We start from the raw sequence: 25,642 nt of genomic DNA on the forward strand, positions 1-25,642 counted from the left end.
AGAGCTGCATCGCAGCCGGTTGTCCACTCTGACTTGTCGGACATCGGCTGTGGTTATTAAATTTGGTCCAGCTTTGGATCACTGTGATGCTTAACATTCCTGTATGCGCACAGGTTTCTGCGCGGACGTGTGTTCAATTCTCCTGGGCATATGCGTAGGCGTGGAATTAATTGATGGGTGTTACCGCGTGGGCATGAAGACATGCCAAATTATTTCCCAAAGCGGCTGTAATGTTTTGTAATCCCACCTGCAATATACAAGGGTCCCAATCCTCACTAACAAGTTAGCCTTCCTGAAGTAGCGTGTCCCTGTGGTTTTAATGCTCATTTCCCTAATAACGAGTGATGTTGAGCCCCTTCCCATGGGTTCACCGGCCACTCCTGTATTACTTACTGAAGCATCTGTTAAACCTCTTCTACTTTTTATTGGTTTGTCTTAACATTTGAGTTATAAGGGTTCTTTGTATTCCAGATATAGTAATCCCCTCTTCTCTGTGAGGGACATGTTCCACGACCCCCAATGGATGCCCGACATTACATGTAGAGTACACGTCCTATGTATACTATTTTTTCCCTTACATATACACACCTGATAGTTTAGTTGGTAACACAAGCACAGGACATGTTAACAATTATAAAACAATTTTAACAATATATCGTGAAACTTACATGAATGTGCTCTCACAAATTATTTTTTTTTAATTTATACAAGCACTGGGTACAGTCAGAAGCGCGGGAGGGTGAGAGAATACACCAGAGCCAGAGCGGGGAGCAGAACAGGCAGAAGGACCGAAGACACTGCTGAGGGGAGCAGCGGGCGGCAGGAGAGGTCTGCGCGCCATGCGGGACCCTCCTCTGGTGGCCGGGGAGCAGGAGGGGAATGAACCAGCGCTGCAGAGGCTGCGGGCAGCTTTGCAACCCAGCGCTCAACCGCTGCACCACCGGGGAGGCCCCAAATTTTCTTTTTTTTTAATGGCCTGTGGCCAAAAGCTGTACAAATGTGGGTATAACACAACTGAGGGTTAAAGAGGAACCACCATCTCAAAATCTCTTACTATTTATTGTGTTTTTGGACCACTGCTGACTGCAGCAACCGAGACTCTAACCTCTAACAGACTCAAACAGATCAGGAATGTCCAATGCACAAGTGTCTGTTGGGAACAGGAGCTATGAACATACACTAGTCTGTTGCTTGCTGTTTTTTTTTTTTTTTAAGATTTATGTATTTATGCATACAAGAACTGGGGTGTAGGTTAGAGATGCAGTGGGTGAGAGGATTCACTGGAGACAGTGGGGAGCAGAACAGGTGGGTCCACTGAGATACACTGCTCAGGGGAGCAGCAGGGAGACAGGAGGGGTCTTCTGTGCCATGTGGGTTGCTCCCTGTCTGGGGTTCAAACTCCGCTGCAGTGGTTGCCAATAGCTTGATAACTTAACCCCTTGTGCAACCAGGGAGGCCCGTTCTTATGTTCTTAATGGTGTTTTCAGAAGAGCTGAAGTTTATTTTGATGAAGTGCAATTTCTTTTTATTCATGCTTTTTGTGCTGTAGGAAATATTTTGCTAAGTCCAGGGTGAAACATTTTCTCTTGTTTTAAACACTTCAGCATTTAAGTTTGTGATACATTTTGAGTTCATTTTTTTAATTTATTTATGCATACAAGAACTGGGGTGTAGGCCGCAGGTGTAGTGGGATGATAGGATTCACCAGAGACAGAGAGGGGAGCAGAACAGATGTATCCACTGAAATACACTGCTGAGGGTAGCAGTGGGCGAGGCAGAGAGGCCTGCTGTGCCGGCCTCTCCCTGGCCAGCTCCCTGGCCGGGGATCGAACCAGGTCACAGTGGCTGGCGAGAGCTTCATAGACATAACCCCCGCGTGCCACGGAGGCCCCTTGAGGTAATTTCTGAATGTTTTTTATCTTACAGATATCCAGTAAGTTATACCCCCATTCATTTAAAAATACTCCTTATCATGCTGAATTATTTAGGTACTTGTGTGAAAATTAAATGTTTATTTAAGCTCACTTCTGGATTCCATAGCCTATTTTTCTGATGTTTGTCTGCCTTCATGTGAACATTTTATCAGTGTAGTTCTACTGTAAGCTTTGAAGTTACTTTTGGTGGAGGGTGAAAACCCTCTACCATTCTTTTTTTTAAAGATTTATTCTTATTTATTTATTTATACAAGCACTGGGTACAGTCAGAAGCGCAGGAGGGTGAGAGAATTCACCAGAGCGGGGAGCAGAGCAGGCAGAAGGACCAAAGCACACTGCTGAAGGAAGTAGCGGGCGGCAGGAGAGGTCTGCACGCCATGTGGGACCCTCCTCTGGTGGCCGGGGAGCAGCCGGGGATCAAACCGTGCAGCAGAGGCTGCGGGCAGCTTCGCAACCCGGCGCTCAACTGCTGCGCCACCGGGGAGGCCCTCTACCATTCTTTTTTAACAACAGCTTTAGGATATTCCCTGCTCATGGGTTGGAGGAATCAACATTGTCAAAAAGGCCATCCTACCCAAAGCAATTTACAGATTCAATGCAATCCCAATAAAAATCCCAATGGCATTCTTCAAAGAAATGGAGCAGATATTAACTGAAATTCACCTGGTACCATGAAAGACCCCAAACAGCCAAAGCTCTCCTGAAGAAAATAGGAGGAAATGGTGGGATTACAATTCCAGACTTCAAACTATACTATATAGTCATAATTCAGACAGCACAGTACTGGAACAAAAAAAGATAAACTCTGGTTATTTGCAGCAACATGGATGGAGCTGGATGGCATTATGCTAAGCAAAATCAGGCAAAAGGAGAAAGGTAAATACCAGATGGTGTCACATGTGTGGAACAGAGAAACCAAACAAAGGGTCAGATAAAGACAACTTTAAAAGCAACCCCTGAAAGCTGACCATATACTGTCAAAATACTAATAAGCATGTAAAACAATGGTACTTAATAAACACATGAGGCTTTGGTCTTATTTACTAGGTCTCCTGCATTTCTATGTACATTTTTCATTAGCTTGTCCATTTCTCCACAAATGTCTCTGAATATAAAGATTAATTTGTAAAGAACTGCCATCTTAACAATACTGAGTTTTCCCATCCTGATCATGGCTTTTCTGATTTCACTTTCAAATTATTGACTGCTGGTACAGAGGTGTGAAACCCGTTTTTTATATATTGATTGTGTCTCCTGTGGCCCTGCCAAATTCCTTCATTACGGTTCTAGAAGTTTATTTGTAGATGTGAATTTTTCAAAAGAAAAGATTCCATCATTGAAGAGACTGGTTTGCTGATGCTAAAATATATACTGTTTGAAGGAACTTTGGAAAGTACAAAAACATACAAAAGCAGATGCCTGTTCTCCCAATTTGAACATGAGGAGCTATTAATCTGCCAAATTTCCTTAGAGTTTTGAGCAAGATTCATTTGTGTTTTAAATTCATTTATTTTTACATATTTGAGTATACGCCATATTAACATTTATCATGGTTTTTTTATAACACTGGACAGCATCAACATTTTCCCTGTTACCAAACCTTTTGTGTTCACAACTTTAATGTCTGTTTAACGTTCTATGACACGCTATAGCCATTATGCAAAATTTGTACCACTTTAAAGATTCAGAGATCATTCATACAATCACTCACTCTATTCTTTCCTTTGGGTGCTAAACGTAGTAGTATCATTATTAACAGGAACATACAGTACTTACTATGTGCACACATTGTTCTGAATACTTTACAAACCTCATCTCCTTTAATCTTACACAACATCCCTCTGAGGTAGATAGTAGTGGTGTCTCCATTTTACAGCTGAGGAAACTTGGACCACAGGTCAAATCAGAAATTGCGAGAGGCCCCATTAAGGGCCTTCTTTTCTACTCCCACAAAGCACTACTTCTCATAATGAAAACTATTCCTAAAGAGAGCATATTACGCATGTGAACAGCATGTAAGCACTGAGAACAGCAGTCATTCAGGCCCTGGGATGGAGCTCTGGGTCTGACCACTGACCGGGGCCAACTCACTTCATGGCAACTGTACAATGAAGAGGATGCAGTAGTCTCAAGTCTTGTGAGTCTAACAATCATTTCTAGACTTTTCCTGGGAGAGACATCAAAATCTGTCCTGCTGTTCTCAACAAAAATTTTTTATCATTCAAGAATCAAACCAGTGGACCTCCCTGGTGGCACAGTGTGTTGAGCGCAGTGCTGTGAAGCTGCCTGCAGCCTCTTCAGCGCAGGTTCAATTGCCGGCCGGCCCAGGAGATGCCCTTATGGCATGGCAGACCTCTCTTGTCTCACCCACTGCTCCCCTCAGTGGTGTTTTCAGTCTGTCTGCCTGTTCTGCTCCCCGCTTTATCTCTGGTGAATTCTCTCACCCTCCCGTGCCTCTGGCCTGTACCCCAGTTCTTGTATAAATAAATAAATCTTTAAAAAAAAAATCAGTGAGCATCTAATGTACAGTTTTCTAGAAAAGGGCAAGTAGTCCCTACACACTGGAGATCCATTATAGATTGAAACATAAAATTGTTTTATGAAACACAAATTAAAATATTCTTTTGGTAAATATTTTTTGGGTTATGCACTTACCAGAGCACCTGAAGGTTATGGCCTTCCCCCTAGAAGGGAAACCTCTGTACACACAGAATGATCTCACATATACAATATTACAAGTTGGTTACTGATATTGAGAAATAATCCTGTACCAACTGATATCCCAAGGGTAAGTCTTGAGATGGGGAAAAGGGAAGAGCATGCAGCTGGTGGGAAGCAAGCCTTGATGAGCTATTAGCACTCAAGCAAGTCTAAACTAAAAGACAGATGCCGGGACAGTGTTAGTAAGAGCAACATTATGGGCCTCCCTGGTGGCGCAGCGGGTTGAACGCCGCTCTGTGAAGCTGTCCGCAGCCTCTGCATCGCAGGTTCAATTCCCGGCCGGCCAGGGAGATGCCCACATGGCGTGGCAGACCTCTCCTGTCTCAGGAATGTTTTCAGTCTGTCTGCCTGTTCTGCTCCCCGCTCTGTCTTTGGTGGGTTCTCTCGCCCTCCCACATCTCTGGCCTGTATGCCTGTTCTTGTATGAATAAATAAATCTTAAAAAAATAAAAAGGGGCAACATTAAAGCCACAGCTGACAGTTATCAAGCACTTATGTTGGTCAGGCACTAGTGCTAAGTTGTTGATATGTTTCCTCATTTAATAACTACCACACCCTATGAGGTGAGCAGCACTACCCCTAACTTACAGAGGAAGGTGTCTATAAATTAGGCACAAAGAAGTTAGGTTGCATGACTAAGGTCACCCAGCGAGTTAAGGGCAGAGGCAAGATTTCAAATGGGCAGCTGAGCTTCAGCTCACGCCCTCATCATAAAGAGAAAAGATTACCCTGGAGAGAAGGCGGCTTTGGGCAGTGCTGTTTGTCTCACAGCGTAATTGCTCTGAGCATCACACAGGTAACTGTTCCTTTCAAATGCAGGCCCCTCCTGACATGTCCAATGTCGAGTGTTTCTCTATATACTGGTGTCCACAAAATCACTGTTTTTAAGATTCTAGGGGCCTTCAGCACCCAGTCTCAAAGAACAGAACTCTATAGCCCCAAACATCTTACAGTTAACGGGAAGGCTGAGTGGCTTATGGTTATCAAGTTTCCTTGATGACAAACGGAGAAACTGGAGCTTCTTTTATTCTGTATTAAAAATGTCTTTAAGTAATTGTTACAGTAACACTGAATAGATGATGAAACTTATTCATAAACCCATTACCTAGCAAATCAATTTTGTTCCTTTTCTACACCCTTCCATTTCCTGCCCACATGCAAATGTGTTCAAAAATGGGCACTACTAGTAATGTAAATGTGTTGTTCTTTCTCTGCTTTACACTGTAAATATTTCCCCTGTGGTTAACCAAAATGTATGTTATATTGACACATAACACAGACTAAGCACTACGAAGTGTCCCAGAGGACAATCAAATAAAAAAAATGGCATATTAATTCAATGAAATATTATTTTCCATGTTTGTCACAATAATTTTATCGACTTTTTATTCTTCTCAGCAGTTAACTATTGTTTATCTTTTTGAAGTAGCATTCTCCCTTAACTAGTCACTTACTTTATGGTTCCTTCTCGGATTTTAACACTGAACTTGATCAAAATGCACCAAGATCAACTGGAATGTAATTTGTGGGTTCTCCCGTCATCAGGACCAATTCTGTAGTGCATTATAGGGCCGTAACAGGATTTGAGGCATCTCCAGAGATCCCATCCATACACCTCTCCAAAAGGAGCTCTCCAGTGAGAGTTACTGCTCTTACTGAGGAATTTCCCACGTCCATTACATTAGTAAGGCTTTTCGCTAATGTGATTTGTCTGGTATCTAATAAGGTTGGAACTACTGACTAGCGCCGACCCACACTGATTACAAGTTAAGAACTGCTCACCTGTATGAGCTATCTGATGTACTATAAATGGAGAATTCTGGCTGAAGAAAATTCCACACTGATTACATTTATAGGTCTCTTCTCCAATATGGATTCTCTGATGCTTAATGAGGTCATTCTTTCGGATGAAGGCTTTCCCACACTGACAACATTCATATGGTTTCTCCCCCGTATGAATTCTCTGATGCACGATGAGGGCAGAACTCTGGCTGAAGGATTTCCCACAATCATGACATTCATATGGTTTCTCCCCAGTATGGGTTCTCTGATGAGAGAAAAGATGAGAACTTCGACTAAAGCATTTTCCACAATCTTTACACTCAAAAGGCTTCAGCCCGGTGTGTGTTCTGTGATGCACGACAAGGTGAGACCGCTGGCTGTAAGACTTCCCACACTCAGTGCATTCATAGGGCCTAACTCGGACATGAGTTCTCTGATGCAGAATGAGGTGTGTGCTCTGTCTGAAAGATTTCCCACATTCAGGGCATTCGTAAGGTTTCTCTCCAGTATGAGTCCGCTGGTGCCTAATAAGCCTGGAACTATGGACAAAGGACTTCCCACACTGATTACACGTGTACAGTTTGTCCCCGGTGTGAGTCCTCTGATGGGTGACCAGGTGAGAGAACCAGCTGAAGGATTTGCCACACTCTTTACATTCATAGGGCTCCTCACCGGTGTGAGTCTTCTGGTGTCCAATAAGGTGAGAACTCCGGCTGAAGGATTTCCCACACTCTTTACATTCATAGGGCTTTTCTCCTGTATGAATGAGTCGGTGCCTGGTAAGATTAGAGCGCCAGCTGAAGAATTTTCCACATTCTTTACATTCGTAGGGTTTCTCTCTATGTACACCCCTCGATATACTGACAGATGTACCATGAGTAAGGGAGTTACTGTTATCAGGGCACCTGAAGGATTTATCTCCTGCTTGAGCTCTTGCAAACTGAATAAGGTGAATGCTTGGACAGAAGGTTTGAGCACATTCATTACTGCTGCTGGCACAGCTCTCCTGATGACCACCGAAAACTAAATCATGTTTTAGATTTTTTGTGTGTGAGTCATGTTTCTGGAAATACTCTCTCAGTACTAGCTGAGCAGGAAGAAGACAATTTTCCTCATATTTTCCATGTCCACAGACTCTCTCCTGAATATGTACTTTCTTTTGGGTTAATAACACTCGCCTTGAATGCCTCTCCTGGTGCGTGTCCAGCAGGTCGTCACACCTCCAGGCTTCTTCAGATGACAAATGCCAGAGATCATCCTTTGCCGTTTCTTCCATTTTAATGCCATCAGGTTGTTTACCTTTAGAAATGCTCTTGCTGAAAACTGAAGACTTAATGTCAACTGTACTTCCGGAGTCTGAAAGAAATGAGAAAGCTTCACATAACTAAATACAGTATTAGTTAGTGGGGAGGGTGGACGGTATGTGGATATAAAGTATGTTGCGTAGAACTACTTTCCTGTAAACAGGGTATGCATGATGCAGATAGTACACAAGAGGAACAAGGACAGTAAGGAGAAGCCATGTGGCTGGGTGTGATGCCTGCAATCAGGACACTCAGTGGTGGGGGTGGCAATGAAGCCACACTCGAAGGGTGACACTTCCAACAACTAATCCAACGATTGATGACCTATTGCATCTATTTAGACCAGCCCTTACCCAGACGTGCACGTGTCACACTACTGCCAACTCAAGATTCCTAAACCATGAAAACAGCCACATCAGGCAATGCCTTTTATCCAGGTCTCCAGTCTGATGCGCAGGTCACAGAGGCCCATGTCTCTCAGAAAGGACACAAGACAGACTAGATGAGCAGCTGCACAGAAGTTTCCCAGGGACAGACGTCATCTAAACTTTATCACTGCTAGTGATTAATTTAGACAAGTCGCTCACCTTTTCAAAAATCACTCTGCTTAACTCGATCCAAGAATGGCTGCACCTGCCTGTGTGAGTGAGATCAGCCCACGCGAGCCACATGCTCAACGAGAGCTGCATCATTATGGCCACAGCACACCACTGCTGGCAGTCTCCACTCCTCCCTTCCACTTTGACTCCTCTGTTCTGAGACGTTAAGACATAACCACTAACAGGAAGAAAACCTCAGTGTACTGACACAGATGGGACCCAAACGCAGGTTCTCCTGGACACTTGCTCTCAGCTTAGGCATACCTACCTGTTACTGAAGATTATGTTCCCCACATAATAACCTGTTTTCTGTGCCTTCAGGTGAAATATTTGGTTCTGAACCTAGAAAAAAGTACTGCTTACACAATACCACCTCTTCCTACATAAGTGGGATGTTATGGGTTGCACCCTCTGCCCCCTCCCCTGCCCAGAGTTCTGCGGGAGCACTGGCCCCAATGTATCAGGATGTGATCTGGAAATGGGGTTACTGCAGATGCCCTCAGTTAAGGTGAAGTAGTGCTGGGGTAGGGCAGGCCCTGCTCCACGATGACCAGCGTCTTTCTAAGGAGCAGCACACACATGTGCACATGCACACACACACACACACACACACACACACACAGAGGAAGGGACAAGACTGGAGCCAGCCATCTATGTGCCAAGTAACGCCTGGAGCACCAGAAGCTGGACGGGACAGGCAAAATCTTCTAGTCTGTGGAGGGAGCAAGGCCTGACGACACTCTGATCCCAGACATTTGGCCTCTACAACTGTGACATTAAATCTCTACTGTTATACTTTGTTTTTATGATTTTTATAATTCCGATGACTGCAAGTGCCTCACTAAATTGTACTTGTAAAGGATTTGTCGTCTTGTGACTGGCTTCTTCGTTTAGCAGAATGTTCTCAAGATTTGGTCAGCTGTAGATTACTGCAGAATTTCCTGCCTTTTCAAGCCTGATTGTTGATATTTCCTTATTGCCATTTTGTTGTTTTCTGGCTTATTTTACATTTCCCCTCTATTCCTTCCTTTCTCTCTTTCCTTGAGGTTTGATGGTTTTCTTTATTGGTATGTTTAATTTCCTTTTTCATCTTGTTCCGTATATTTAAGTTTTTGCTTTATGGTTGCCATGAGATTCAGAGATAACTTTCTATGTGTATGACATTGTTTTGGATTGACATATTTAAATTTGCGCCCATTCTAAAACTTCATATTTTTCCCTCCGTCCCTTTATACTTTTGTCTCAGCTACATCATCGTAAGTTACTGAGCCAATACTTTTACAGTAGTTACTTTTTTCAGTGATATTATTTTTTCCTGTAATGTGGCTTTTTTTAAAAGATTTATTTATTTATTTATACAAGAACCGGGGTACAGTTCAGATGCGTGGGAGGGTGAGAGGATTCACCAGAGACAGAGCGGGGAGCAGAACAGGCAGAGTGACGAAGTACACTGCTGAGGGGAGCAGTGGGCGCGACAGGAGAGGTCTGCCGCGCCATGCGGGACCCTCGCCAGCTAGCCGGGATCCAACGAGCACTGCGGAGGCTGTGCTCCCACCAGGGGAGGCCCGGTAATGTGTTTTCTTGACGTTAATTGTGTTTCTTTTCAGTTTAGAAAAGTCCCTGTCCTATTTCTCACAAGCCCAGTTTAGTGGTGGTGACTCCCGTCAGCTTCTGCGTGTCTGGGTGCTCTTCGTCTCTCCTTCGATTCTGAACATTAACTTGCTGGACGCAGAACACTTGGTCAGAAGTGCTTCCTTTCATGCCATTCTCTGCTGTTCTCTACAGTTTCTGTTGAAAAGGTCCTGACAGTCTCACAGTTTCCCTTTAACTGGTAAGACTTTCTCCTCTTGCTGCGTGAGCCCCATCTCCAGCTTCTCCTGGGGGGGACGGGGAAGTGCCTCCTCAGGTCCCCCCTCAGTTCCCCCTGGAGCCCTCTGGGCCTCCTTTGTTTGGATTTGGCTTCCTTGCCCAGGTTAGGGACGTTTTTGGGCTTTATTTCCTTACACAGGTATCCAGGGCCCTTCTCTCACTCCTCTCCTTCTGGGACCCCAGTTACCAGCATCGCTTCTCTTGATGTCCCCAGTGTCTCCTAAGGGGCGTTCACACTTTCATCCTTACCTCAGTTTGCGGCCTTGTCATTTCAGGGACCTGCTCCTTTGCCGGTCCAGTCGGCTGCGGATCCTTGTATTGGGCTTCCCAGTTCTACTGTATTCAGCTGTGTAACTTTTTTAATTTCCTAGTGCACCCCATCATCTCCCAAAGTTCCGTGAGCATTTTTGTAACCATGAACTTGAACTCTTAATCAGATAATTTGCTCATCTATTTAAGAAGTTTCTTTTTTTGTTTTTTGTGGGACCCTCGCCAGTGGCCGGGGATCGAACCGGCACTGCAGAGGCTGCAGGCAGCCTCACAGCCCAGCACTCAACCGCTGCGCCACCAGGGGAGGCCCTATTTAAGTTTTTCTGGGAGTTTGTCTTGCTCTTTAGTTCGAGACACGTTCCTCTGCATCCTGCTCTTCTGGATTCTCTGGCAGCCACTGTTCATTGCCCCCTGGTACTGACAGAGCACGCGATGTACAGTGGCGTCCTCTCTGGCCTCCCACACCAGCTGCTCAAGGCCAAACTCCCTGTGTGGAGGCCCCACCCACTGCCATGCCAAGGCAGCGGGGCGTCTGGGGCTGTTGACTCTGCTGGGCTCAGTTAAGGCTTGTGACTATGGTGCGCTGAGTGGGCAGCACTGAGTGGTTGCTGCAGCCTCAACAAAGAACAAAACTGAGGCTGTGGGAAGGGAACACGTGAAAGGGAAAGCTTACAAACAATGGTTCGAGAAAATGAGAGAACAGAGCATAAGGGAGTGAGGATCATCAGAAAAGCACCAGAAACAGTGTTGGAAACATGAATGTCAACAAAAAGTCAGTCTGAAATAAAGCAGCAGATCCTGTCTCCGAGACCAGTGGGCAAGAAGCACTGGCAAAGAGGCACTGGCAAAGAGGCACAGGAGACAGGTGACTCAGGCTCCTCAGAAGTAGGCCGGGTGACAACATCAGGACAGATGAGCGGTTCTTGCTAATCAAGTTTCAGAAACAAATGCAAGTGGTATGATTTACAGCTACTTCAGGTGAGGGAAAACCATGAAAAACAACAACTAAGGAACAATTCAAAAGGCTCATTTCCAACAGCACATTGGGATCACTAGTGTCCACCCTCTAGGGGGGGTGCTACCCCTAACTGGCACCTGCCATGCCTCACCATGCTCACCTGGATGAATCCTGCGGGGAACCCCTCTCTCCACCAGCCATGGCTCTCCCCCTTTCTCTAACCGCAGGATCACCTCTGGCTTGGGAAGCTGAAGCCCTGTTCACAGGGAAACAGAAAACACTGGGTGAGGGCAAGGCACCGGGAAGCGCCAAGACTCCCCTCTAGTGAGGTTGCAGCAGCAAAATAAACATTTTTAAACATTCAACAAACCAAGCCCGCTTATGACAAAAGCAGGGTGAAAACATCATGCTGTGCCCGAAGACAATGAAGGCCCTAACCAGCAGCCCCCACTCTGGAGGAGGCGCCAGGCCTCCCGCCTTCGGGCCAAAGGCCCAGAACCAAATCCACATAACAAGTGCGTCTCCTAGCAGAGTGAGTCTTACCCAAGGAAACCAGGTTCCTATAGTTCTCCAGGGTCACATCCTTGTACAGGGTCTGCTGGGTAGTGTCCAGCAGCTGCCACTCCTCCCTGGAAAAGCTCACAAGGACATCCTTGAAGGTCACCAGTGTCTGCAATAGCAAGCACATGTGCGTAAGCCCCTCCCATCCCTGACTCCTACAAGGAAGAAGGGGCAGAGCTCGAGGCAGGCCAGGGCATGGGCAGGACTCACCCCTGGCATGAGCAGCACTCATCCTGAAGGGTTCACCTGCCCCTGGGACTCGGAGACGATGCACTCTTCCCCACCCCGTCCAGGATCACTCAGCTTCTGTCCTGCTGCTCCCACCAAGTCCTGGCCTGGCCATCTGGTGCATTTCTCTCAGAAAGCTGCCCACCATTAATTGGCAACTGGCTTCTGGCTGGAGCTCCCGGTGCACTCTCAGGGCACTGCCAGCACCTTCCCAGACAGTGCAGGTCACGCAGAGACCAGAAGCAGGAAGGTGTGAGAGGGACTGGGAAGTAGCACTTGGGCTGGGTGAGCCCCGACATTTTCAACACCAAGAGTGAGATCCCTGGAGCAAAGCTGCCACCCCAGGACAGGACGCAGACCCCAGGCATCAGCGCCCCACAGTGGCTGGGGGCCTCTCGTGTGCCCCAATGTGCTGTTGGAAATGAGCCTTTTGAATTGTTCCTTAGTCGTTGTTTTTCATGGTTTTCCCTCACCTGAAGTAGCTGTAAATCATACCGCTTGCATTTGTTTCTGAAACTTAATTAGCAAGAACTGCTCATCTGTCCTAATGTTGTCACCCGGCCATTGCTGCATCACAGTCATGGCTTCATCCGTGACACACTGGCACCTTCCCTTGCTGAGAGTCTTCAGACCCTCCCTTCCTCTCAGCTCTGCTCCTTCACCTCCCGAGAGCAGCACACACTGGGGCCTCTCTTGTTTCAGGGGCTCCCACATGCTCAGCTCTGTGCCACGCGACAGCTGCCACCTGTTCTCATCACTGTCTGCTTCTTCACTTCATCCCCTTGTGCAGTGTCCCGGGCCCTCCGACCTGGGGCGGTGTGCTCTACCCTGAGGTGTCTGCACCAGAGCCTGGTGAGGACCACAATGGCCTGTGCTCAGTGGGGAGCCTGGCTCCATTGGCACTTCACGCCTGTGTGCTCACGGACACCTGTGCTCATGCCTGCCTTCAGCTCTCCCCTCCCAGAAGGTCCTCCGTCTCCTCAGCAAGCTCACCCACACTTGCTCTGCCAGCCTCTTGCCCACCGTCTCCCACTATCTAGCCTGCTGCCACCGTGCCCGCTTCCTGGGTACGGTGCTGGAATCTGCCTCACAGTCAGGCAACAGGTCAAGCTCTGCCCCACACCCCTGGGTTCTGTGTTTGGGCTGCTTTTAATTCCTCCAGCAGGCCATGCCCCCCAACCTGGCCTGTGCTAGTCCATTACCTCTCAGTTACCTGGACAGTCACAAGTCATCCTTAACGTCTTGGCATAACTGTTATTTCAACAAGTTTTCACCTGAGCCCCTCAGCTGTTTAAACCTCCTTGTGTTACCTGCACAAAACACACCCCTCCCCAGCACACGTGGGCATGGAGCCCTGCGCAGAGCACCCGGCGAGTTCAGCCCACTCTCACCTGTGCCCCAGACCACCTGTCCAGACCTGCAGGAGGGATCCTCTAAGGAAAGAAGCTGAAAGAGGCGCCTGGATCCCAGTCTCAATCCTGAGGCTCCCAGAGCACCCCCCCCCCAATTCCTGGCTCTGCATGTCCATCTCTGGTAATCACAGAACTTATCCCAACGCCCCCGACCTCACCGTCACCACCAGATGCTGCTTCTGCAGAAGAGGAACTAAAGCCGCAACTGCAGACAAGAGACCGCCGGCCTCCTCGAGTACTTGAGGAGTACAAATTCCAAGCAAAGGAACTTTAGAACTCAGGCAACGCGAGATTCCCATTTGGAAAACGGAGAACAAGGCAGCTCCACTTACTGGGGATGGGGCGGTCAGCAGATCGGCCATGCCCACAGCGGGTGCACTGGTGCTTCCGTGAGGAGTGGGAAAGCCCAGGGCAGGTGGCACTGGAGAAAGGAAACAAACATGAGGAGAATGTGCTGTGACTGGAAAGCAGCAGGAACAGCAGCGCCGCTGGGTGTGACACACAAACTTGCACGCCCCCACCCCGCACCCTAACAAAGTGGAGCAAGAAAGACACTCCAGGACACTGGCAGCACCTGAGACCCAGGAGGAAGGGAAGAGCCTCACGGGTTGCCTTTTTCACCGTAATCTCCAGAGTTCCAAGTTAAATTTCCTTTGGAATTAAATGGCTCTACAACTACAAATCCTGTTTTTTGAGGTTGGAAAAAAAAAAAAAAAACAAAGGCTGGGGCCTCTCCGGTGGCACAGCGGGTTGAACGCAGCGCTGTGAAGCTGTCCGCAGCTCTGGAGTGCATGTTTGATCCTGGGTGGCTGAGGAGATTCCCACAGGGCGCAGCAGACCTCTCCTGTCTCCCCGCTGCTCCCCTCAGCAGTGTGTTTCTTCTGTCTGCCTGTTCTGCTCCCCGCTCTGTCTCTGGTGAATTCTCTCACCCTCCCACGCATCTGGCCTGCACCCTGGCTCTTGTATAAAAATAAATAATTTTAAAAAAAGAATTATTAAAAAAAATCAAGTCTGGCCTGATCTAACATCTTCATTTCACAAACAAGAAAACAAATGTGGGCCTCCCTTGTGGCGCAAGGGGTTAAGCTCTCCACCGCCTCTGCACGAGTTCAATCCACAGACCTCTCCTGTCTCCCCACTGCTCCCCTCAGCAGTGTATTTCAGTCAGTCCACCTGTTCTGCTCCCCCACTGTCTCTGGTGAATCTCCTCACCCCCCGCACCTCTGGTCTACACCCCAGTTCTTGTATGCACAAATAAATAAATCTTTTTAAAAAAAAGCCTTCTTGTGTGGTATAAAAAGACACAGCTGCAAAGAGCCAGCAGGACGCTAACACAGTAATCCAGAAGAGGGACACAGATTAGGGCTGTAAGAGGAGGAATGTGGAGCAGGCAGATTTGGGAGACTGCTACGTGCTGGAAATTGGCAGTGGACGTGACAACAGATCAGGGGTTCAAGATGACGTCCCAGTTTCTGGGTGACCGAATGGACAATCATGTATCAGTAGGATTGGTGTGGGACATAGTGCCTGGGCAGAGGTCACTGCAGAGCCAATGCTGAGGTCTGAGGCTGTGCCATCTGCCTCCATTTGCTCTTCTGCTACCTAAGCTGCTCAGCTACTCTCCCGACAGGACAGCCAAAGAGGCGGGGATGGCCGTGGGTGCCAGGGTGAGTGTGACTGCAGGCTCCTGCTGTGTGATGCAGGTGAACACGGAGGGACAGAGAAGACTGGTGGGACAGGATTTTCTGTCAACACCCTATGACAAGACTCCTCGGAAGCCCACTAAAAAACAGTAAGATGTGAGGGCGCTAGAGGAAGGTATCACATGAAACCGCGGCAGCGTAAGACGTCAGTATCAACCAAGCTGCAAGAGTATGTAACTGCAAGAGTGACATAAATGGCAGGACCCGGATTAGCAAAATACGCCGTAGGGGAAATCACCACTTAGGAAGCAAATACAGGGAAAAGAAGCCCAACAGGAGACAACGACCAACTAAAAAATGAGAGGAGTCAGAAGAGAGGCACACCAGAAACTGAAGATGCCCTGGCAGTGAGGATTAAAAGAGCAGATAAAATAAGGATGAAGTTATTCTGGGCTGACTAGATAAAGGTTAACTGCTAATCTGGGGAGAACAGTTTCCACAGAATGGTGAGAACAGAAAACATCTTATGAGGGTATCAACATCTGGAGGCAAAGAAAAAAGGGGTGAGCTAGAAAAGCGCTGGGGTCACACTGGAGAGTGTTAGAGGGTGTGGATGCTGAGAAGAATAAAGTAAGGACAAGACAGGAGAAAGAAAAGCCAGGAAGAACAGACAAGGGGAAGGGAGATGAGCTGAGAGCAGAAGTAATGGACAAGGCACCGGCGGAGAGAGAAGAAATGAGAGGATGAAGAAACCAAAGGGCCCGGAAGTGGAGCAGAGCTGAGAGGGATGCAGTAACAGATGAGGAACTGGAACAAGAGACAAGTCAGGGACAGATGCGCTCAAAAGCCCAGATGGGCATCAGTTGAGGAGGACGCTAGCCCGAACCCCCTCTTCCATGGTCCTATCTTCCCAGCTCTCGCCTTTGCTCCCTAGGCCACTATGAAGGGCCTCTGCAGTTACATGGGTGCACCCGAACATTCCAGGTGGCCTCCGCCTCTAAGGTCAGTGGTTGAATCACATGCGCCCAGCGCCTCTGGCCACACAGGGTAAGTCACCCCCAGGCTGAGGACTGGGGAGAGGGTATCTTTCAGGAGCCACTGCTCCGCGTGCTCCCGGGGCAGAAACAGGCCCAAAGCAGGTCCGGTCTAGCAGGTAAGGATGAGGCAAGGCGCTGTGCGAGGCACAAGAGGTCCACAGCGCAGCCCCATCCAGGCAGCACGCACCCGGCTCCGTGACCACCTACACTCTGAGCCTGGACAGCCGCCTTTCCACCCTGGTTCTCACTGCGCTTCTCCCAGGCTCGCCCAGCCTCATCTGGCGGCCCCCTCGACGGAAAGGCTCCCGTCTTTCATGGACGCCCTGCCCATCCTTCCAGCCCCCAACACTACCTGACAGCATCATACTTACCACCCCCCTCCCTCGGGAGATGACGAGCCTCTGCGGAACTGAGATGATAACCACATTCTATTTTGTTTTTTTGGGGGGGCAAACACATTTCTACTTTATACTTCATATTCACTCCGGCATCTGTCAACCCCCCACGATAACTTGTCTCTTTCCCATAGTGCCCTCAAGTCCCCATTTGAAGAGTCTTGTGTGAGGCGCAGAGCCAGGGACCCGCGCTTCTTGATAAAACAGAACCGTTGTCCCCAAATTCTGGGCAAGAAGTTCATCGTATTTCACACGTGCAGTGGGCAGGAATGACCAGCAAAAGGTCTCAGCAGTCAGAGTTGGAGCTCTGGGGTCAGCGGAGACAGAAAGATACGCGTCAAGTCACAAAACGCAACCGCTGCGCGTCTGTGAAGACGACACGAAAGTACTTTCATCCCGGGCATTTCACGCCGGGTTGCGCGCCGTCCACCTCCAGCGCGGCAACAAAAGACACCACCACCGGGCGAGCACCGGCTCCGGCTGACAGGCCAGGCCCAGGCGCCCGACAGCGACCGGGGGCTCCCGGGGCGCAGCGGCGGGCGCCGCGCGGAGCAGGCGAAGTCGTCCGCGGCCTCCGCGCGGGCTCGGCCCCGGCCGGGAGAGGCCCGAGGGCGCGGCGGACCCCCGCGGCGGGGCTCCCCTCAGCGGAGTCCTCGGCCGCCGCCCGCTCCGCGCCCCGCTCCGTCTCTGGGCGCCGCGTCGCCCCCGCCTCTGGCGCGGCGGCTCCCGGGACGCAAGTCGGCAGGCCCGGAAAGGCCCGCGCGCGGCTCCTCAGCGGCGCGCGGCGGACGGTCGTCGCCGCCCACCCCGGGGCCGGGCCGCCGGCGGGGCTCCGCCTCCGGCCCGGCGCGCGGCGCGTCCTCACCGGGCGCTCCGGGCGCGGAGGCCGGGCCGGGTGGGCGCAGCCCCGCGACGTCGCGGGCCCGGGGAGCCGCGCAGATGCCGCAGCGCCGCCCACGCCCCCGGCACCGGCGCGCGCCGGCCGCGTCCCCGCCGGGAGCCCCGCGCGCGGGCCGCGGCTCCGGGCCCGGCGGCCGCCCCAGGCCCAGGCGGACACGCGCGCCGACGCCGAGGGCCGGGCGCGCACGCGCAGACCCGCCGCACACCCACCTGCGGCCGGCGCGGGCGCCCAGGGCCGGGCCTCCGCCGGCTGCTCCCGCCGGGCTCCCGGGGCGACGCGCCCACGCCGTCGCCTCGCCGCCCCGCCCCACGCACGAGGCACGCAGGCACGCAGGCCGGCAGCGCGCACGCGCCCTGGGGCCGCCACCGCCCCTCCGCCGGGCGCCGCGGCCGTGACGCCTGCCGAGGCCCTGCCGGGCGCGGCGCGCGGGGTCTCCTGGGAGATGTAGTCCGGACGGGCGCGCGCAGGCGTGCTGCCTTCCCCGGCCCGGGTCTGCGAGGCGGCGCCGGCCTCTCCCGGTCCGCGGGCCGCGCGCGCTCGGCTCCCCCTCCCCCCCGGCGCCGTTTCCGCGCGCGCGGCCTCTGATGCCCTGGCGGACTCGGCCCCGCGCCCCGCACCCCGCTCGGCGCCGACCCCCCGGCCCCGGGAGCCTCCGCCGCGCCCCCGCGGACGGGCCCCGCGGGTGTGGCCCGGCTGTCCGGGGGCCGCCCGCTTCCAGGCGCGTGCCTTCCGGCCCCCCGTTTCTGCCGCTGCCGGGATGTGAGCCGCGGGGCGCCGGGCCTTTGAATTGATCGTGTAATTCATCTGGGTGGGAGGCTTGCCCTCTGAATTTTTTGTTTTTGCAACTTAACTTATGAAGACATTACTGTGTTTTTTAAACGTGTAACATTCTATTTTATGAATGAACTAGCTGAAAAATTTAGAAATTATCGAATATATACAAAAAATGTGAACATCCTTGTGCCTATTACTGCACTTTGAAGTAGATCTTAAACATGACATGTTGCTTGTACTTCAGAATCCTCTCTGAATAAGGGTTCCTTTAGAAAATCATAATCAGGATATTGTCATACCTATAAAATTAGCATTAATAATTCCTTAATGTCAAATATATAGGCAATGCTCAAATTTTTGTCTCAAAAATTCTTTTCTAAAACTTTGACTTACATTACAACTAAGTTTCATACATTTGTCTCCTTTAAGGTGTGCCTTAAAGGAATCAATATTGATTCAGTATCTTTTTATTTCTCTTATGAGGATGCTATTGATGCTTAGAAATATGTCACTGTCTTTTATATTAGCATACCAATGAATTTTGGTTTGCCAGCACTTTCCTTTAATACCCTGAAGATATTATTGTGTGATCTTCTGGCCACTATCTCTGCAGCTGAGAAGTCTCAAGTCAGTATAATTGGTTTCCCTTGAAGGTAATTTGCATTTCTTCCTACTAACTAAATTTTACTATCTCTGATAGTCTACAGTTTTTATTCAGTGTTTCCCATGAATTTTTAAAATGTATTCAGTATGGCTTATGGTATATATACTTGCAGATCAAGGATCTTAACTTCAGCGTAGGATAAAAATAACCACTATCTCTAACATTGCTTCTTTTCTACTTCTGACCTTGTCTTCTGGAATTCCTATTGGATTCATATTTATGTCTTTGGTCCATCTGAAATTTCTGAATGTATGAGGTGGGATCTATGGCTTTCCCTGTTAGTCATTTGCCCATATACCACTTAATGATTAGCTCCTTTCTCTCACTGATTTACAAAGTGCTGCCTTTAGAAAAAGAAAAATATCAGGTGTTATCACTTATAATAGGAGGAATATAGGGAAAATGAACAAAGGGTCAAAAAAAAAAAAAGACAGAACCCATAGGCACTATAGATCTGAGGGTACACGCTGGGAAGGAGGAGGAAAAGGGATGAAAATGGGAAAGAGCACATGGGACCGGTGATGGCTCATAAGGCTGTGGTGGGTATTTACAGGGACTATACCTGAGGGGAGAAATCAAAAACTGTACAAAATGAACATCAATGTAAAAAATTTTTAAATAAAAGGGAAAACAAAAATAAAGTGCTAGATGCCAGTGCCCGCGGGAGATGCCTGACGCGCTTTTCTGAGGAGCAGCCAGCGGCGCGATGGAGCAGGCCAGAGACCGCTTACACCTGAGACGGACAACTGAACAGCACGTACCAGAGGTGGAAGTCCAAGTCAAACGCAGAAGGACCGCCTCTCTGAGCAACCAAGAGTGTCAGCTGTACCCAAGGCGATCACAGCTGCAGCAAGTACCTGTGGTGGATTTCCAGGCAGAACTGAGACAGGCATTCTTAGCTGAGACACCAAGAGGTGGTTAAAGCAATATTGGAAGATCAAGGTAGTTGATTCCAGGCAAAAAACAAGTGTATTTGAATCAGCCAACAATGTAATAAAGATACTATCCATGATTTTTCAAAAACAATAAAATAAAAAAATAAAGTGCTGCCTTTACTATGTACTAGATGTCTAGCTACACATGAACCTGTTTCTGAGATGTTCTATTTCCCATTATTGCCCAACTATCATTCTGACTTTTTATTTCAAATCTACCTTTAAGAACACCAGTAAAATTGGGCCTCCCTGGTGGCGCAAGGGGTTAAGACGCAACCTATGAAGCTGTCCGCAGCCACTGCAGCATGAGTTCAATCCCCGGCCAGGGAGCTACCCACATGGCGCAGCAGACCTCTCCTGACTCCCCTGCTGCTCCCCCCAGCAGTGTATTTCAGTCAGTCTGCCTGTCCTGTTCCCCACTATGTCTCTGGTGAATCCTCTCACCCTCCCGTACATCTGGCCTGTACCCCAGCTCTTGTATGCATAAAAAAAATACATCTTTTTGAAAAAAGCACCAGTATAATTTCTAAGTAGGGTAACAGCCAAATCTTCAGTGAGGTTATTCAGGTAAACACTGGTTATATATAGAACAAATAAATTTTAACACTAAGGTATACGTAAAACATAAATTTTAAGTTACTAGGGATTTATAAATGCATTTTTTCAAATAGAGTACGGCACAGAATTATTTTACTAATTGCCTTGTTCAGATACCTTCATTTCTCTATAAATCTTTCAAAATCAGATTTTCACATTTCATGAAATCACTGATTAGTAAAAGTCCCGATATAATTCTACTTTGAGAAAAATGGAAATATTAATATTGAGTCTTACATCCGTGAGCATGGTGAATCTCTCCATTTAGTCAGATATTTTTTCCTACTTAGTAACATTGTATAGATTTTGAAATTAGTACTGTAACTAGAAAAGAAAGAAAACTATGGTGAATCAAAGAATGATCCCAGAGTACAATTCTTAGCTTAACTATTTTAAGTTAAGGCAAACTTACTTCCTTTTTTTGAGAGGAAGCCTAACTTTCTGACTTTTACTTCTGAAAGAAGGGTCTAGAAGTAAAAAAATACCTTCCCCACAAAACCTTGTCATAGGGGACTTAGTTTATTCAGTGAATATTTCATGCATGTCGGTCATGTGCTGGGAAATATTCTAATTTCTCAGAATATAGCAATGAACAAACAAGACAAAAACCTCTTTCTCTATATTTACCCTAAAGTGGCAGATTTATACACATTGTTGGTTGAATCTGCATGCCAGAGATTTTTGTCTAAATAAAAATGCCAAAATACTGGTCCTTAAAATATTCAGGCATTCAGGGCCTCCTTGGAGGTGCAGGCAGTTGAGCGCTGCACCGTGAAGCTGTCCGCAGCCTCACAGCCTCTGCAGTGCTGGTTTGATCCCGGCCGGCCAGGGAGAAGCCCACATGGAGAAGCAGACCTCTGCTGTCTCGCCCACCACTCCCCTCAGCAGTGTGTTTTGGTCAGTCTGCCTGTTCTGTTCCCTGCTTTGTCTCTGGTGAATCCTCTCACCCTCCCGTGCATCTGACCTGTACCCCAGCTCTTGTATAAATAAAAAAAAATTAAATCTTTTTTAAAAAAATTCAGGCATTCATCTATTGTATTCATACTATATATTATTTTGTTATAAAGTAAGGACATTATAAAATCTCTTCAATGAAGTACTATATGATCTAATATTTTTAACAGTATTAAGGCTTCCAAAGCTTGAACATAGGCCATGCAACTTCCTAGGTTGATTTCAAGTTCCACATAGAATAAATGATCATGAGAAAATATAGTCCTTGGGGAGATATCGATAGATCAGATTGGAGATAATCAAATGAATATTTGTTTCAAAGTCACAGGTCTACCTTTAACAACTACCATAAAATTCTTAAGTAGAGAAACAGCCAAATGATCAGCCCTATTAATCATAGGTAAGGTTACTGAGGTAAACACCAAGTTATATCTAGAAAGAATAAATTTACCTAAAACAGTTATGTTTAGTGGGAAAATTTTCCATTTCCAAGTTAACTAAAAAAGTAACAAAGTTTGCCTGAAATTTACTTAAACAACCATGCCTTTTTGACCAGTTCTCTTTAGCTTTAGTTTTTTTGTGTGTTTTTGTACCAATAATGCATGCGCCTTTCACCCAGGACTGAGCAGTATTCTGCAGAGAAGCCATTTACAAATACCAGGATGACAGTTCTGCAAGCGGTCCAAGGATGACTATATTGCATGTCAGCAGAAGCGCCAGTCAAGACGCTAAGCTAGTCACACCTTACAGGAATGGGGGAAAGGGCTGCAATTTTTTTTTTAACTTTGCCTCCAATGGGACCCTGCTTGCACCTCTCTTACCTAAACTCATCTCTTCGGCAACAGGAAGAACATGCAATGAAATGCACCCCTGCTGACTGGATCCGAGAAACAAGAAAAGAAACATCCCAATCTCTACCCTTTTGTGCACACAGATGTCATTTTCAGACTCATAAGATGGCAGCCGTTAATACAGTCCCTTCTGAACTCTGCCTGTTTCTCTGCGAGAAACACTGAGGTGGAAAGGATGGTGCTGGAACTTTCAGCATCCTGGTTACAGGGACCAGTGTCCTTCAAAGAGGTGGCTGTGGAATTTACCCAAGAGGAATGGATGATGATGGACTCCGCTAAAGAAGTATGTGCAGGGCCTCCCCGGGGGCGCAGCGGTTGAGCACTGGGTTGCGAAGCTGCCCGCAGCCTCTGCAGCGCTGGTTCGATCCCCGGCTGCTCCCTGGCCACTGGAGGAGGGTCCCGCATGGCGCGCAGACCTCTCCTGCCGCCCGCTGCTCCCCTCAGCAGTGTCCTTCGGACCTTCTGCCTGCTCTGCTCCCTGCTCTGGCTCTGGTGAATCCTCTCACCCTCCCGCGCTTCTGACTGTACCCGGTGCTTGTATAAATAAATAAATCTTAAAAAAAAATAGAAGAAGAAGTATGTGCAGAAGTGGATGCTGGAAAACTACCTAAATCTCACCTCAGTGGAATATCATTTATGCAGCCCTGGCATGACCTCTCCGTCGGGTCAAGAAGAGGTAAGAACTGTGATAAGAATTCCCCAAGACATTTGTCCAGAGGGGAAGAGTCAACCTAAAGCTGAAGAACCAACTCCTAAGCAGAATATCTTTTGGGAAAAATCATTCAGTGGGGTGAAACTAACAAGAAAGGATGATACGTCCTCCGCAGTGAGAGAAGACTGGAATGCCAAAAGATCAGAAAGCAGCATGAGAGCCAGAGGGAAACAGGAGGCAAGTGACATCTACCCACAAGAAAAGAGCATCTCGGAGAGACTCTCTGCCTGTCAGGGATTAGAGGAAAGCTCTCCATTTAGGTCAAATACTGTTTTTTCAGAGAGTTTCTACCCATGAACATTCCTGCAAGTGTTACTAAGATACTGAATGTTTGAAACATAATCCAATCCTAGACAATTACAAGAAAAATTCTTTAAGTGAGAACCTCTGTGAAAGGCAGGGATATGATGGAGCGCTATAGCATCCTGAAAAAAATCAAACACAGAAATAAAGCACGGGCTCCATACACACTGCACATCATGACATGCTTTCTATACGCAACAGTTTTCATACGGTGGAGAATTCCTGTGTATATAATAAAAACAAAACCTCCTGTCCTCATTCACCCCTTAAGCAACGGGAGCAATCTCCAACTGGAGAGCAACATTATGCACGCAGTCTTTGTGGGAAACCCTTCGAAAGGATTTCTAATCTTATTTTACACAAGAGAAGTCATGTGGGTGAGAAACAATATGAATGTAAAGAATGTGGGAAAGTCCTCCGTGATTCCTCAACCCTAAGGAGACATACACGAACTCACACCGGGGAGAAACCCTATGAATGCAATCAATGCAGAAAAGCCTTCAGTCAGAAAACATCACTTAAGGCTCACGTGAGCACTCACACTGGAGAGAAATCTTATGAGTGTAGCCAGTGTGGAAAGTCATTTGGCACAAGCTCTTATCTTACAGTACACAAGCGAATACACACTGGGGAGAAACTCTATGAATGCAGTGACTGTGGAAAAGCCTTCAACACAAGCTCTCACCTTAAAGTTCACAAGAAAATACACACTGGAGAGAATCTGTATGAATGCAGCGATTGTGGGAAAGTATTTAGTGGTATTTCTTCCCTTAGAATGCATGTGAGAACTCACACAGGGGAGAAACCCTATGAATGTGAGGAATGTAGGAAAACCTTCAGTGTTTCCTCTTCCCTCAGGAGACATGTGAGAACTCACAGTGGGGAGAAACCCTATGAATGTATTCAGTGCGGAAAAGCCTTTAGTCAGAGCTCTTCACTGACTATACACAAGAGAATGCACAATGGGAAAGAAACCCTGTAAGTGCTAAATGTGGACGTGCCACATTCATTGTCTCAAGGTGGACGCCAGCCTCATCAGTCAGCCTTTGTTCTCAAAAATAAGCATTTACGATAACTAGTCCTTCCAACACCCTTCTAGCTACACAGCACCTTTCGTCTTTGTCTCTCTTTGCTAAGATTTGATCATTATGACACTTTTGACCCATAACTATTTCGAATGATGAGTTTTTTTTAAAGGGTTATTTATTTATACACACAAGAACTGGGGTACAGGCTAGAGGTGCGGGGGGTAAGAGGATCCACCAGAGACAGAGCAGGGAACAGAACAGGAGAAATGACTGAAATCCACCGCTGAGGGGAGCAGCGGGGAGACAGGAGAGGTCTGCTGCGCCACGTGGGCCAGCTCCGTGGCCAGGGATGGAACTCGAGCTGCAGTGACTGCAGACAGTTTTACAGGTTGCACCTTAACCCCTCGCACCACCAGGGAGGCCCGAATGATGAGTTTTTAATGTAAGATTTTCCATCTCTTACTGTTGATTTATCTACCTTACAATCAGAGTATCTGGACTGCAGTTTACTACTTCATTGGTGCTTTCTTTACAGTTACTTTCTGGCCTTGTGTGACAGAGTAGCCACTGAATATCCAGGTAAGTCCTCCCTGTTTACAACGCTATTGCAGTTCACAAAACCATTATGACTAGTTACAAAAACCTTCTCAAAAGTGTAGCTGTATCTGTCATTCCTGAATAATCAAAGATAGGCAATATCCCTGGAGACAAACTTTTTCCCCTTTTTGCCTTCTGCACTTTGCCTTTCTGCCTTTTTAATTTACAATTCCTACAACTGACAGCATGGCCGAGAGATGGTGTAGAAGAAAGTAATCCTGGTTCCCCAAAGACATCTTTAAATAGCTCTGCTGGCACCGTGCTAATATCTGGAGATGTTTGTTAAAGCAGTATATTAATTTAGTCAATAAAGCAACTGTGTGTGTATGTGTAATATTCTGAGGCATGTAGAGTTAAATGTTCTATGTTGGATGTGCAAATCTGAATAGGAACATAGAAAAAGAAAAAAGTGTAGACGGGATGTTTGTGGTTAGGCTAGAGGTGGAGCTAAGGGCATTGATAAGAAGGAAAACCCAACATTTCTGCACTGGAAATGTAGTTTCTTAAGTTGTCAGTTTTACGTGCTGAATGAAGCCTTTAGGATTTTGCTACTTGGTATTACAGATACTGACCAGATTACTTCTCACTTACTGAGAAACTAAAACTGAAAGGT

At 47.7% G+C, this 25,642-nt stretch overlaps 2 protein-coding genes across 4 annotated transcripts; one reads left to right on the plus strand and one right to left on the minus strand.

Annotated features, from left to right (window-relative positions):
* Positions 1 to 47: 47 nt before the first annotated feature.
* On the minus strand, positions 48 to 17,183 carry ZNF10 (zinc finger protein 10). Of its 3 annotated transcripts, none has more exons than XM_037509880.2 (4): positions 13,971 to 14,004; positions 11,981 to 12,107; positions 11,598 to 11,693; positions 49 to 7,793 (listed from the first exon to the last, which is right to left on the minus strand). In XM_037509880.2, the coding sequence occupies exons 1-4, from the start codon at positions 13,998 to 14,000 to the stop codon at positions 6,337 to 6,339; spliced, it is 1,710 nt and encodes a 569-aa protein (XP_037365777.2). In that variant the 5' UTR covers positions 14,001 to 14,004; the 3' UTR covers positions 49 to 6,336. The 3 variants fall into 3 exon arrangements, with proteins under 3 accessions (XP_054551418.1, XP_037365777.2, XP_054551417.1); XM_054695442.1 differs by lacking the exon at positions 13,971 to 14,004 and adding an exon at positions 12,209 to 13,948; XM_054695443.1 differs by lacking the exons at positions 11,598 to 11,693; positions 11,981 to 12,107 and adding an exon at positions 16,690 to 17,183 and having other exon boundaries at positions 48 to 7,793; positions 13,971 to 14,059.
* A 1,603-nt stretch (positions 17,184 to 18,786) lies between these two features.
* On the plus strand, positions 18,787 to 20,059 carry LOC119245091 (SNRPN upstream reading frame protein-like). Its single transcript, XM_054695444.1, has one exon. It carries the CDS (start codon positions 19,759 to 19,761, stop codon positions 19,972 to 19,974), a length of 216 nt encoding a protein of 71 aa, XP_054551419.1. The 5' UTR covers positions 18,787 to 19,758; the 3' UTR covers positions 19,975 to 20,059.
* Positions 20,060 to 25,642: the final 5,583 nt, after the last annotated feature.

Source organism: Talpa occidentalis, unplaced genomic scaffold, assembly GCF_014898055.3.
Source record: "Talpa occidentalis isolate TD23 unplaced genomic scaffold, MPIMG_talOcc4v2.1 talOcc4.14, whole genome shotgun sequence".
Classification (NCBI taxonomy): Eukaryota; Metazoa; Chordata; class Mammalia; order Eulipotyphla; family Talpidae; genus Talpa; species Talpa occidentalis.

Bases quoted from the DNA above. Each gene is read 5' to 3' on its own strand.
- ZNF10 (XM_037509880.2), bottom strand. From the start codon at position 14,000: ATGGCCGATCTGCTGACCGCCCCATCCCCA. The intron at 12,108-13,970 runs GTAAGTGGAGCT...TTGCTATTGCAG, and splicing joins TGCTGACCGCCCCATCCCCA to ACACTGGTGACCTTCAAGGA. The intron at 11,694-11,980 runs GTAAGACTCACT...CCCTGTGAACAG, and splicing joins TAGGAACCTGGTTTCCTTGG to GGCTTCAGCTTCCCAAGCCA.
- LOC119245091 (XM_054695444.1), top strand. From the start codon at position 19,759: ATGGAGCAGGCCAGAGACCGCTTACACCTGAGACGGACAACTGAACAG.